The 14,579-nt window shown below is 36.4% G+C and overlaps 1 protein-coding gene across 1 annotated transcript in view; it reads right to left on the bottom strand.

The window, feature by feature from the left end:
- Positions 1-276: 276 nt before the first annotated feature.
- The window catches only part of LOC145679181 (uncharacterized), a 75,192-nt gene continuing 60,889 nt past the window's right edge, over positions 277-14,579 (bottom strand). Inside the window, exons 5-6 of the mRNA XM_081749772.1 lie at positions 4,493-4,741; positions 277-506 (exon numbers count right to left, since the gene is read on the bottom strand). Of these exons, the coding sequence (XP_081605898.1) occupies positions 307-506; positions 4,493-4,741 (449 nt within the window). The 3' untranslated portion in view covers positions 277-306. The remainder of the gene's footprint in view (positions 507-4,492; positions 4,742-14,579) is intronic.

The raw sequence follows: 14,579 nt of genomic DNA, 5'->3' as shown, positions 1-14,579 counted from the left end.
TTTAAACTACACACACATACACACACACACAAAATAGATTCAAACAAAAACTCTTGAATCATTTTCTCATGTCAAATCACATGTTAAACATGATTAATTTGAGTCATTGTATCATTACCTTGATGTTACAAAATGTTTATATGGATGGTATGATTTTAGAAATCACTGGTTGCTTCTTTTCTTTTCTTCCATGTTGAGTTTTCAGAAATCAAAGCAAAAACTTCATGTAAAGTCATTACTTAAATCCGCAGTAGAAAGATTTTACAAACACTATGATTTAACACTACAAAATTTTATTACAAATTTCTAAATTACAGTTTGTATGTGTATTCTTACTCGTGACGAGAATGCCTCTAGCTCACATATAAAATATTCCTCATCCGAGGAACATGAAATATCATTCAATTTTCCATATCTTGTCATGGACCCACAAAACTCTTTGTTTCCAAGATTATTTGGTTCACAAGCGTTCCAATCCAAATAACCAGTTGATACTAGGGGTTTACCTATACAATAATAAAAAAAATCATACATATATCATATAAATCATATATGGATGGATGGATGGAAGGATAGATAGTTATCAAAACAATGGAGACAGTCATATATTATAACACGTAATCTTTGTAAATTTGTAACACTCAATATTCTGCACTCAAACCATCTTGTGCTAAAACTATGTAGGTGATATAGTACATAAGGTGATATAGTCCGGAATCGGGTATAAAACGCCGGATGTTGGTGTTATAAAATGGGACATCTCACCAATTTTGAAACAAGGAAAATTATGTGTGCGCGGTTATTTGAAGCAAGTGTATCAAAGAACACCAGAGTGTTAAGTGTATCAAAACCAACAGTATCCAAGGCTATATCCAGTGGTCCACTTCTGGCAAGACATTATCAGAGAACAGAAATAGGGATGGAAACGAAGACTAGATATAGCCGAAAATTGATAGGAATTGATTACAAAGAACCGTACAGTTAATGTGACATATCTGATTGCAGAATTGAATCAGAATATGGAAGAACCTGTTTTCCGTGTACAATCACAGTCCAATGAGAGCTGCAGAACCTCAACATATGTGATCGAGTTGCGATTTCGAAGCCTCTGATCACAGCCACCAACGTGGAACCGCAAAAGATATTGTGCCAGACAAAATATGGATTGACGATGATTGGAAGATAATAATGTGGCTCGATGAGACACTTTCTTCTTGTTTACAACAATAGGCTGGGTTTATTTATGGTTCAATCTAAAAAAGGCGCATGCTCCGGACTACCTACTTCTTATCGTCAAACATAGCAGCATCTCTGTGCTAACATGGGCTATAGTATTCTCTTCATCCTTACTATGAAAGGATAAATGAACCTTATGATGTAGATCTTATTCACTAACAATGACACAGTTTCAAGATTACAATGCGTCATATACACAGTCGGATCTGATTAGGTGTAGTTTGAGGAGCATCAAAAGACTTCAACATTTCCTCTGGCCCGCTCAATTCCCAGATTTAAATATTATTAAACATCTATGGACAGTTTTGGAGCAGCGAGTCTAATGTAGATTTTCTCCCTTATCATTGGTGACGCAACTGAGTAGCACACTGAATGAAATATGATTCACTATATCTCTCAGAATAATTCTCGAGTTACATGTATACTCAATTCGGCGATTAGTACAAGCTGTAGTATAGGCTAAAGGTAGTCCAACGCTACATAAATCAGGAAAGATGCTGTTTGTTAAACTGTTTCATTTATTTTGATAACTACTTATAAATCTTAAAATTAAATGGGATGTTAACAAGAGAATCCAGTCCAATTACCACGATGAGAGAAAGAAACATGAAATGTATACAGTACGCTTAAGTACATGGGAGGCAGAGGTAGCTCAATAGTAAAGTGGGTGTTCATCTCTGGCGTGTGGAGTCTCTGGCTCAACCCCAGCTCACGTTAAGTGAACCTTGTGGTGGACGAACACCGTGTGCGTAATTTTCTGGGGGTTATTCCATTTTCTTCATTCCAGCACTTCATTCATTGTCATCAGCACCGTCTCCTTTAGCATAAGAGCATAAACATAGCAAGTAAAACTGAAAGATTACATTTTTTTAAGTAATGGGAAAGTTAATACTGTTTCTTACATTATGCGACTTATTTACATATCTATGATTAATCTTTTAAGCTTTGAAAGAAGCATCAGATAGAGATCTTAAAAAATGAAATATGTGCAAAATTAAAAAAAAGTGGACCTGATCCCTTGTGCTCTAAATGTCCCAAATACATTAACCAAGTTCTAACATTAGTTAATATACACCTAATTGTATATCTTAGAGCAAGTATGATATCGAAATTTTGAGTTCATTTTTCAAATTCAATTTAGATATTACTACTCATAACTTCAACAAAAGATTTGAAATACTATGTTTATAGATGTAAATTCTAATTTGTCATTATGATATCAACTTCTATACATCTTGCTTTCTATAATCCAATCATATAGTATCATATTGTTATTTTATGCCATTGTTTCTTTTTCTTGTTTTTTTTTTTGTTTGTTTCCAACAGTTTTACCTGAAAACTTCTACATAAGAAGACAAAACGAATTATCACGAGAGATACCGTAAATAAATTTTACAGTGATTTTTTGTGGAAAGAGTATCTATCAGGTTAATGTACTCCAGGTACTGTCAGATTGCAAAGATGAGGGCCATGTTTTGGTCTACAAAAAGGACTTGAATATAATAATACTAGCATATGCCCTTGCATGATACGCAGACAGCATTTTTCACTTCTTCCTCTTTCCGCGTCCCATTATCCGGTCTTAACGGCTGCATTTAAAAGAAACTCCCGCATCATATACATTTTAATGCGCAAGGAGAGCATTTGTACAACATTTCAAGTTTCTAAGCGTAATAGTTTCGGAGATGTAGTGAAGGACAGAAATTAATTCAATCCCCCCATATATCCCTTAGAGGCCATTACAATCTATTGCAGCATTGGAGATGTAGAGAACGGCAGTATATATATACACACAGGGTGTTAATGAACCATACCGACAAACTGTAAGAGATGATTCCTTACATCGATATAAGAGAAAAAGCTCATATGGACCTATGGGGAAAATTGCATGGTTTCAGAGCTACGGTTGTCCAAAATCGAGAATAAGACTAATTTCAACAGACCCTTTTACGAATTACAGAACCTGTGGATGGTGGTCCTTATCAGCATAAAGGAAGTCACGCATAAGAAATCCAAAAATGCATATTCCATTAATTTTCAGTGGGTGTACAGAGTATTCCATATAGGGTGAAATTCCCAGACATACCATCAACCAAATTTTGAGATATGCTCTGACGTTACGATTGGTCCAAAGTAGGCAAATGATAAGCCTTGATAGCAAGGAAGCCAGAATCCTTTGGCGCGATGTCGGAAGTGTTAAGGATCGTCAGCAGCACGGTTTCTTGTACTCGGGAAAACGCATGCTGCAATGTTTACAACTACACTTATAAATGAAGAAAACGTGAAATATACCGTGATGAAATACATTATATCATACATTATTACGAACACAAAAAAACATGGAGTGCCGGTTCCTAACACTTCCGACTTCCCTCCGAAGCATTGGATGTCCATTGTTGTCAAGGCTTAACTTCTGCCTACTTTGAACCCTCCTTCAAATCATTGCATATCTGAAAACTCTATTAAGAGCATATCTGAGAATTACACCCTGCAGGAAATACCCTGTATACATAATGAAAATTGACGAAATATGCACTTTTAGATTATGTATGCATGGCTTCCTTTACGTTGATAAGGACCACCATCCAAAGTTTCTGGAATTCGAAATAAGGCCTGTTAAAATTTGGCTTTCTCACAATTTTGGACAGCCCTAGCTCTGAAACTATGTACCTTTCACCATAGGTCCATATGAAGTTTTTCTCTTATTTTGATGCGAGGAATCACCTCTTACAGCTTGTCGGTATAGTTCATTAACACCCCGTATATATATGTAAGTCCTATTATCCCTCCTTGGTATCGCTTTTTAAAAAGTTCTGTCTTATCTATAGCTTATAATCCCTCTATACAAAATTTCAAGGTTCGCATATTATAGTTTTGGAGGTCTGAAGGCGGTAAAAATCATTAGGAGGAATAGGGAACGCATTTCAAAATATCCCATCTTATCTCAGCTTAGGATTTAAAGGAAACCTTTATGCAAAATTTCAGTGTTCTACGTCTAACAATTTTGTAAATCTGACGAACGGTAAAAAATCATTCAACCCTCCTTATGGTCCACATTTCACAGTTCATCCTTTTAGGATCAAATTTCGGAAAATCCCGTCATATTTACAGTCTAGAGTCTAAAGAAAACATTTATACATAGTTTCGGGATCTTTTGATAAGTGAATTAGTGAGTCAGTCAGTGGATTTATTCTTTTATATATAGAAGATAGAAGATTAGGCTATTATTAACAAATTTAAAAGCTAAGAAACGTACCAAATATAGTAACAAAGTCGTTGATTTTTGAAGAATATAGAAAACCAAGATGGGCATAGAAGTAGTCTGTGTTATGCAGGAACATGCTTTCAAATGCTGCTGCTTCTTCTTTGGAATTGATAATAGCTAAGTGGGCTTTCTCCAATTCGCAAATAGTCCGAGCTTCCGCCCACGTCCTTCCTTCTTTATGAAACTTGTAGTAGCTGCCCAGGCTGGGTATATAGATGTATCCATCTGCTGGTGGTAAAACTGAACGAAAGATAATAACAACTGTTAAAGAACCAGGCCGATAAATATCACGCTTTTATAGTTATACTTCTTAGGCTTTTACTTTAAATTTAAGACGCAGGTTTAGGAACTTTCAGTTAGGGTTGCCTTTGTGACACGTTTTCAGTCTGTGTCCTCTCGAAAAGGTATCGTGAAAGAGATGTTTCATCGCAGAAAGTGCATCTGCTTCTATAGTAAGATCTTTGTCTTGTATTAGTAGTTCTTAAAGTTTAGCAATGTATGACGTCATTATGAGAAAAAAATGTAAAGCGAGACTTTCTGGGTTTAAAAGTGATTTAATAGTTACGAGTTACAATAAGTAACAGATGTTTTCTTTAATCTTTTACAAATGTGCGTATCATGGTCAAGTGTTTAAATATTTAAAATAGAGAACAACATTGTAGGCATGCATATGTTGAACTCACTTCTAATGCTTCTTGTCGACGATCAAAGAAAGCTTGAGCAAGTTCATTCAGTACCTCAAATTTACACGTTCAAAGGAGTATTGTTCAAGACACTTGTACAAGAGTCTCGAATGAACTTGAAACAACTTTTCCACGATTATAGAAGTATTGAATCATGTTTTATGTACTTGTTGATAGGTGGCTGTCCCAAACAAGTCACCAAAGCTATGAAAACAAATGAAAGCGAAACTACGTACTGATTCAGTTCAGACCTGCGCATGAATAACTATAATATTAGCATATCTTCCTTAACTTTCTGCAGGCATTTGGAATTTAATAGATTATATTAAATTATTAAAAAAAGGTCAATTGATTTTGTAGCAAGCCCATTGAATTTTCATTAAGTATTTTGTCCATTTTACTTTAAATGCGGGTTAGGTTAGCTTACGTTAAAAGAGCAAAGTGCTGCTTAGATGTAAAATCGTTTCATGTACTAAGCTTTTTAAAACTCTGATTCTTCAAATGACGTACTGATGACAGAATCACACTCAAAAAGGAAAAATCGAAATGTTTCCTAAAATTGTGTGTATCACGAGGTAATGACTTCCTTTTGATGTTGTTTATGCGATGACATCAAAGACTGTTTTTAAAAAGGATGAAAACATAGGAAACCAAACGAAGCCATGATAATATTTTTTCAGCTACTGGACGTACCACCCATCTGCATCAGACTCTTCACAAACCTATCCCATATTTGGTTAAGAATAGAACGTCAAACAAATAATAATTTTACTTGTAAAATGTGTAAGTGCGTATGAAAGAGGAATGTCTAAGGCAGCGTTTCCCAACCGGTATGCCGCGAATGGACCGGTGGTGTGCCGCGAGAAAATCGAAACAAAGTAATCAATTCTATAGCAACCAAATTGCAAGACATAGGAAAAAAATCTATATTCTTGTATTTCACATTACTATGAATCTCTACCATGGAAAAATTACTGTAATTGTAATATATTATTCTACATCTATTACTGTGTAGCAGACAGTATTTCGGCTCGTACACATTTCCAGAGTTAGCTGCTGTTACCTTCAACTGAAAGTCATACTAACACCGAGAAATGGAAGCACTTGTACGGTACTCGTCAAGTGAATGTTCGTAGAACACTCATTCGTACGTGAATGATAGAACAACACTTTGTTCAACAGGTGTGTTTTGACTTCGACGCATTGCAAGCTGTGTGATTGCAATAATATGCAATAACGTATAAAACTGCAATAATAATGGTTAAAACAGTAAAGTTAAAAGTACAAGAGATTTGTTTGTTCGTTCGTTATTTAATGGTCTTCGTTCTTAGTGAAAGGTTGGATACAGTTTTCGAAAAAGAAAGCGTATTTTTAAAAATCTGAGTCCTATATTTAATTGCAATTGTTTTCTATTATAAAATTAGAAGAAAAAATAAACATAATGAATTAGCATAGGGAAAAACTAGTGATCGAGCTTTCATTTATGAGAAGATGGTCAGTAATCACCGAAAAAAATACCATGGTATTTTATAATTGCAAATAATAATAATATCTAAGAGTGTGCCGGGAGAATTCAAGTTACACCCGTAGTGTGCCGCAAGTTGAAAAAGGTTGGGAAACGCTGGTCTAAGGTAATAATTTTCACTGTCGGAACATGCCAGTATAATGTAGGAAACCAGTATTTTATGTTTAGAAGTTTAATGTTACCTGTATCAAATCATCACAAGAGCTATAGTTGAGTTCAAATGAGTGAATACGATGTCAAGGGTTTGTTGCACTATTCTTATTTATGCTTTATTCTACTTCTTAGGTTTCTTGCATTATAACCACCGTCGATGACGCGCCTGCTCGCGACGGACGTACTCTCGCGTGGGCCTCTTCTATGCTCCTGCACTGACACTGTTATATAGAATTCTCCATTTTGTTTTTTCCACTTCCTTACATGTAGCATACGTCAGGATGCGATTTGTACCTTCCGGGAAAGCCCTCTTAAAATTAGTCTGCACGCATGAAAGCAACCTCTACCTTAAGAAGTAACTTCTGAAAAACTACGTGTGGATTTCGTGATAAAATAATTACATTGGAATAGAGTAACATGTAATCATTTCTAGGGTACTTCAGTTAGTGGGCATATTATTAATCTGTACGCAATTATGTGATATTATCCCAGATTATTGACAGTACAAGACGTGTTATTAAATCAAGAAAAGTCAGTTATATTTTTTTTATTTGATGGACTCTTCTTTATAATTCTATATCTGATATTCTTGTATATTAAGTTCTCAAATTAATACTTATACTTCTCATTGCCCCAAAATTTAACAACGGGTGTGCAAGCACTGCAACTATATAAATCGTGTATATTATCAACAAAAAATACTAGTAATATCTTCCACATTAGCAGATATGTTAGCTTTTGTTTATTATTATAATGCACACTTGGAACATCAAATAATTATTTAAAATAATAATGAAAAGCTATTTATTCAACAACTGCCACTGTGTCTTATGACGCCATCATACTTGTTTTGTATTTTCCTGCACTCAACTCGAGTGCTGATTGGCTATTGAATGCTTGAATTGAATTGTTTAGAACAGGACCGAAACGAAATTTCTTGAGCGAAACTATTGAATTCAAGACAAAAATGACGTCAGTGCTGCCGTCTTTTTCATCAAATAGTCTTGAATGGTCTTGAACAAGAGTCTTCTTCAAGCTTTCTTGGATCGTCTACAACCAGTATAATAAAGGATTCAGGGTTGGCTCCAAGCTAAAACATTTGGCTCACTGTACCAAGCAAATTTGTAATGAACGATACATGCAGTCGCATATTGTGCTCCGCGGAACACCAAATGCTCCACAAAGTAAACTTAAATACTTTACAAAGTGGCTGAAACTAATAATTAAACGTTTCAACGTCGTGGCCTTAGTTTGACAAGGTTCTAACTGACATTTTTGTCAAAATTGAGTTATATACAACACGTAACACTAGAAATTGAGCTTTAATCAAATATATGACTTTTATTATTGTAAATTGAATAATAGACGGTTTACTAATTTGACATGGTTCTAACTGCTTCCTACTCTAATATAGTATTCAGTTTGACAAGGTCGTGACGGGAACATATACTTGATGCTGACGTCCCCATTAAGCCCCCTATTCAATCAATCAATCAATTAGTTTGACAAGGTTCTAGCTGCAACTTCAGAAGCTGTAATGCTGCTTGTAGAGATCCAAGAACGCTTGAACAAGACCATTTAATACCTCAAATTTACACGTTCAAAGGAGTATTGTTTGAGACACTTGAACAAGAGTCTCGAATGGACTTGAAACAAGTTTTACACGATCATAGAGGTATGGAATCTGTTTTATATTCTTGTTAATAGATGGCAGCCCAAAACAAGAGACTGTAACTATGAAAGCAAATGAAAGCGAAACCAGTGTTGACAATTTAGCGACTTTGTCGCTAGAACTAACGACTTTTGGAAGTGTCTAACGACAAAAAATTTTATTCAGGACCTAGCGACAAATCTAGCGACATTCAGGAATTCAAATATTTTGTTCTATTTTATATTAAAGTATCCAAAATTTTGCAGTTCGTGATACTTATAACTGCACTCGGTTGCACTACTGCTATGAGCGACCTACTTCGTTGGATTCATCGCTGCTGTGAGGATTATGCCCTTCTTCACTGCGGTTCGGAAATCCGGGAATTTCCCGTATCTAATTAGTTGCGTATTAGCTGGTAACCTCTTGCATTGTACAGTGCGTACAGTGACAGTGACGCTGGAGAACATTGTGCTTTTCTGGTTCAGTGTAGTGCGTGTGATTTATACACCCTCCATTCCAAAAGAAACCGAACTTTTGAAAACAAATAGTACCACTAGTGCCATCTGTTGTAATATTTTACCAGTAGATGGCGTAGTCCCTCATTGACAACTGGTATAAATGTCATGACATTTGGATGCACGGCAACAAAGTTATTGCGTTTCAACTGTCAGTGTGTTGTGTACATCGGTCGGAAAATGAGTTTCAAACAACGAGCTGCAATATAGTTTTGTGTTAAACTGGGTAAAACTTTTAGTGAAACGCACCAAATGCTACAAAATGCATATGGTGATGAGTGTCTATCCCGTACGCAAGTTTACGAGTGGGTCAGGCGATTCAAATCGGGTAGAGAGACGCTGGATGATGACGAAAGATCAGGCCGTCCCAGAACCGGATTATCGGAAGAAAACATCGAAAAAGTGCGTGAATTCATCAAACATAACAAAAAATCGTCGGTGAAAGTTCTTGAAATGGAATTAGGCATTCCTCAAACAACCGCATACCGCATTTTGACCGAAGTTTTGGGCCTTAAGAAGGTTAATTCGCGATTTGTACCACACAAACTCACCGAAGACCAAAAAGTTGATCGAATTGCGCATTGCAAAGACATCGTTAAAAGTGCTCGGCAGGATCGAAACTTATTGAAATCGATTGTAACTGGTGACGAGACGTGGTGTTTTGAATATGAGTCCGAAACAAAGCGGCAAAGTGCTGAATGGAGAGCGCCGGATGAGGGAACACCCAAAAAAGTCGCTTGGTGAAGTCAAAAGTTAAGGTGATGCTGATTTGTTTTTACGATTCAAAAGGAATTATCCACAAAGAATTTGTTCAGCCCGGCCAGACAGTCACTGGAGAGTTTTACTTGGGCGTCATGAAGCGTTTGCTGGCAAGAATTCGTCGTATTCGGCCCGAATATCGCGAAATCGGCAGTTGGACTCTTTTGGACGATAATGCACCATCACATCGTTCGCGACTTGTAACTGAATTTTTGGTCAAAAATCACATTATTCGGTTGCATCATCCGCCCTATTCACCAGATCTCGCTCCGTGCGATTTCTATCTGTTCCCGAAACTGCATTTGGCGATGAACGGAAAGTGGCACGCATCGATTGATGCCATTGAGAAGGCGACGACCGCCGTCCTAAAGACCATTCCAATAAAGGACATGGAGAAGTCGTTTGACAACTTGTTGGAGCGTGCAAATATGTGTATCGATGCAGAAGGGGAATACATTGATTAATAAAAATGATTTGTCCCAAAATGTACATTGCTTTTTTTTTAAAAAAACTTTCGGTTTATTTTGGAATGGAGGGTGTATATTAATTGAACTGCGGTTGTTCTTAATGTAAATTATACAGAAATTTCGTGGGGTGAGTTCGGTGGAGTGTTCCAATACGAAAGCAACATGAATTCCCCAAGCCCCCCCAAAAGATAATCGTACTCAATAAGAAGGAATGGGGAAAAGTGATCCAAAATTTTAAGTATTTGCAAACTTTAAATGCTATATTTATTAATTTTGTATTCTTCAAAGCGCATAGTGCAGTATTTTTTGTCAAGATGGCCATTTTTTAAAAGAAAAATACTCAAGTCTTCCATTGTATATGAAAAATATTTAAATTATTTTAATTCCTTTGTAAAATTGTATAGCGACTTGGCAGGAGGCGTTTAGCGACTTCTAGCGACTTTAGAGTATTAAACTAGCGACATTTCACACTGGCGAGTTGGCAACAATGAGCGAAACTGCGTACTGATTTAGTTCAGACCTGCGCATGAATAGCTATAATAGCATATTTTTCGTAACTTTCTGTAGGCATTTGTAATTTAATAGATTATATTAAATAATTTAGAAAACAGGTCAATTGATTTGGCAGCAACCCCATCGAATTTTCTGTAAATAGTTTGTCCCTTTTACATTAAATTCTAGTAACAGAAAACCAAACGAAGCAATGACAATATTTTTAAGCTACAGGACTTACCGCCCATATCTGCATCAGACTTTGTTCACAAATCTATCCCTGTTTTGGTACTGGTTAAGAATAACCCGTCAAACGAATAGTAATTTTACTGTTAAAATGTATGAGTGTGTATGAAGGAGAATTATCTGAGATACCGTAATAATTCCCACTGTCGAAACTTGCCTGTATAATGTAGGAAACCAGTATTTTATGTTTAGAAGTTTAATGTTGCCAGTATGAGTGAGTGAATACGATGTCAAGGGTTTGTTGCACTATTCTCATTTATACATGATTCTGATTCTTGTACTATAACCTCCGTCGATGACGCGCCTGCTCCCGTGGACTCAATTCAATGCTCCTGCTCCGACACTGTTAAATAGCATCTCGATTTTTTACTTATTATTATTATTGCACAGTCTTGTATGTAGCATATGTTAGGATGCACATTTGTACCTTACGGGAAAGCACTGGTAAAATGAATCTACATGTGTGAAAGCAACCTCTACCTTAAGAAATAACTTCTCAAATACTACGTGTGGATTTAAAATAATTAGATTACAATAGGATCACATGTAATCATTTCCAGGATACTTTAGTTTGCGAGCACATTATCAATCTATTTGATATCAGAAATTAATAACAGTACAAAACGTCTTATTAAATCAAGAAAATTTAGTTATATATTTTTTATTTAATGGGCTCTTCTTTCTTAATCTACACCAGGTATTCTTGTATATTAAATTCTCAAATTAATACTTATACTTCTCATTGCCTCAAAATTTAGCAAAAGTTATGAGCATGCAAGCATCATAACTATATAAATCGTGAATATTATCAACAAAAAATACTAACAATATCTTCCGGCGCAAATATTAGTTTAATACACACTTGGAATATCAGATAATAATGGAAAAGAGTAACGAAAAGATATTTATTCAACTGTAGCTCTGTCTCACGACGCCATCATACTTGTTTTGTATTTTCCTATACTCAATTCGAGCGCTGATTGGCTATTGAATGCTCTTGAATTGGATTGTTTAGAACAGTACCGAAACGAAATTTCTTGAACGAAAGTATTGAATTCAAGACTAAAATGACGTCAGTGCTGATGTCTTTTTCATCGAATAGTCTTGAATGGTCTTGAACAAGACTTGTTCAAGCTGTCTTCGATCGTCTAAAAGCAGTATAAGTTATCGAAATATTCCTCTTTTTTATGATTTATATGTGTACTTTCTACGTCACTTTCCTTACATTAAAGAGATAATTAAAATGTAAGATTTATTCTATTAACTTACCTTGAGAAGTAAATAATGATATTTTTCTTCCATTATTTTTTATATTTTTGGCACCAATTCTGAGCACACAATTTTGTTCCACTACATGAACTGTGCTATATAAAAATAACTAAATTGATAAATCGTAAATGTTAAAACAAATTGATGGAAGATTAAAAATTACCTGTAGCAAGGCTCTAAACTCTGCAGGGTACATGTGAGGATTTACTGCCATCTATTGGTGTAAAATATACCAAATTTCAAACTTGCTCTTCATAATTCAATGTGTATTCAGGATAATGAAGAGGAATGAAGCGAAAATTGAAAGGAGACTAAAACTCCAAAAACAAAGGAAGCCAAATCTCGTTGGAAGTATTCTTCTCATTACTCCCTCAATGTTAGAGGAGAAAAGGTTCAAGTATGCAAAACATTTTATTTGTCGACCCTCGACGTATCCCCAAAATCTGTGAATACTGCGCCCACAAAATCAAGACCATGGATACAAACACACCTACTGTAGAGCAAAGAGAAAAAAAAAAAAAAAAAACCAGCAATAGTCGTCGGAAGCCAGAGGGTGAAGCAAATTTTCAAGGGTCTACATAAAATCTTTCCCAAAAATCGAATCAGACCACTGCCGAGCTGATACCAGTACCTAGGAAGTCATCTGAACATTTCAAAAATGTATGATCTCTATATTGAAAAGTGCCAGAATGAAAACAAAACACCAATTAAGAAATCAAATCTTTAAGTTTTACGTTCCATGGTTGTGCCGGTTAGGCTAAAAGAGATGGTGATGATGAGAAATGAATGAAATTGTGGAATAAGAATATGGGAGGAAACGGGAAAACCCCGAGAAAACCCACGCACACTATGCTTGCCCACCACAAAGTTCACTTGGCGCGAGTTGGGATCGAATCAAGGACCCCAAGCACACCGTTTAAGGAACCAATGCACTACCGAATATTTTGAACGAAGTTTAACTTAGGTTTTCATTTGCCAAAAAGTGACAGATGCGATGTGTGCGACGTGTATAAGGTGGCGAAAGAGAGTGAAATCTTACGTGGTGAGGAAAAGGACAATAATGAGATGCATATTTTGCGGAAGACCTAAATGAGAGAACACAGAAAAAGTGAAAAAGAAAACAAAATTCTTTCAGTCCTTGCCTTCGATTTGCAAAACGTTATATTTCCACGTAGATATTTTTATAAGAGAAAGTTAAATGTTTACAACTTGACCATGTACTTTACTCTAACAAAAAAAAAAAAAAAAAAAAAACTGTATTACAGAGGTTGTTTATGTACATTTGGCCAATTTCGACTTACCTGAAAATTTAGAAGAATCCATGGCGCCAGGTCCGTAAGTGCTCGATGTGTTTCCCTTGGTTCCTAAAAATAGCCCGACAGCGTAATTTCCATTGTAATAGCATTCTCTGAAGAACTGGGAGGAGAAACTTGTCCCATTCCCTTTGCATAGCTTTCCAAAGTCCTTCCACAGTTGTCTCACGCCGTTTTCCCAAAGCCCGCTTCAGGAATCCAAATCCATAATAGTCCATAGGACTAGTATCTGGAGATTTAACAGATACCTCATTGAAAGGTATCACCTGTATACCACTTGCCTCCTCCATCTCCCTGTAGAATGCGAGGGACGATAGTGAAGTATGTGATGAGGCCTTGTCCATGTGAATGTGCACCAGATTGGCGTCATTTACGTATATTGTTGGAATCTCATGCTCGTAGATGCCGCATGATCTGCTCCTGAAAATATTGCGAAATTACTTTGCAGTTCTTCGCCACTCCACGAATCTTCAGTTTACCTCGGTAACAGTAGCCAGTAACGACCATGAATCCTTTTGAGAAGGATTCTTTACAGACACGGACCTACTTTCTGAAGTTCTTGCCGCCTTTCTCTCGGCACATGATGGCTCACGGTTTGCCGCAGTCGGAAAGGTAAATCCATGCTTCATCGAGCGTTACGACGTATATCCACCTTTGTTTTACCAGATGCCGTTCGTATAGTTTCCGGGCGTTACACTTTCGTTCCTTTTGGTGGACATCCGTGAGAAGATGGCCGTGAGCTTTCATGTTTTTTTCGAACTTGAGTTGATGGTGTAACGTCCGGCTCACAGTCCCCAAAGACACGTCAAGACCATTAGCCATATACCTATGTGTTGGCGGATTTTCTTGCATTACCATTTTACAAAGTTTCCTCTGCATGGTGGAGGTGGCCTTGGTGCATTCCCGCTTCCTAGGCAACTTCGTTGGTGATTCAAATGGTGGAGCTTCGTTGCCCTTGTACTTTTAAATAACATTTTTTATTCATCTTAAACTGATGTTGCAACC

The sequence above is a fragment of the Thermobia domestica genome, chromosome 2, assembly GCF_964235325.1.
Source record: "Thermobia domestica chromosome 2, izTheDome1.hap1.1, whole genome shotgun sequence".
NCBI classification, from domain to species: Eukaryota; Metazoa; Arthropoda; class Insecta; order Zygentoma; family Lepismatidae; genus Thermobia; species Thermobia domestica.
This window is presented reverse-complemented; position numbering and strand designations above follow the sequence as displayed.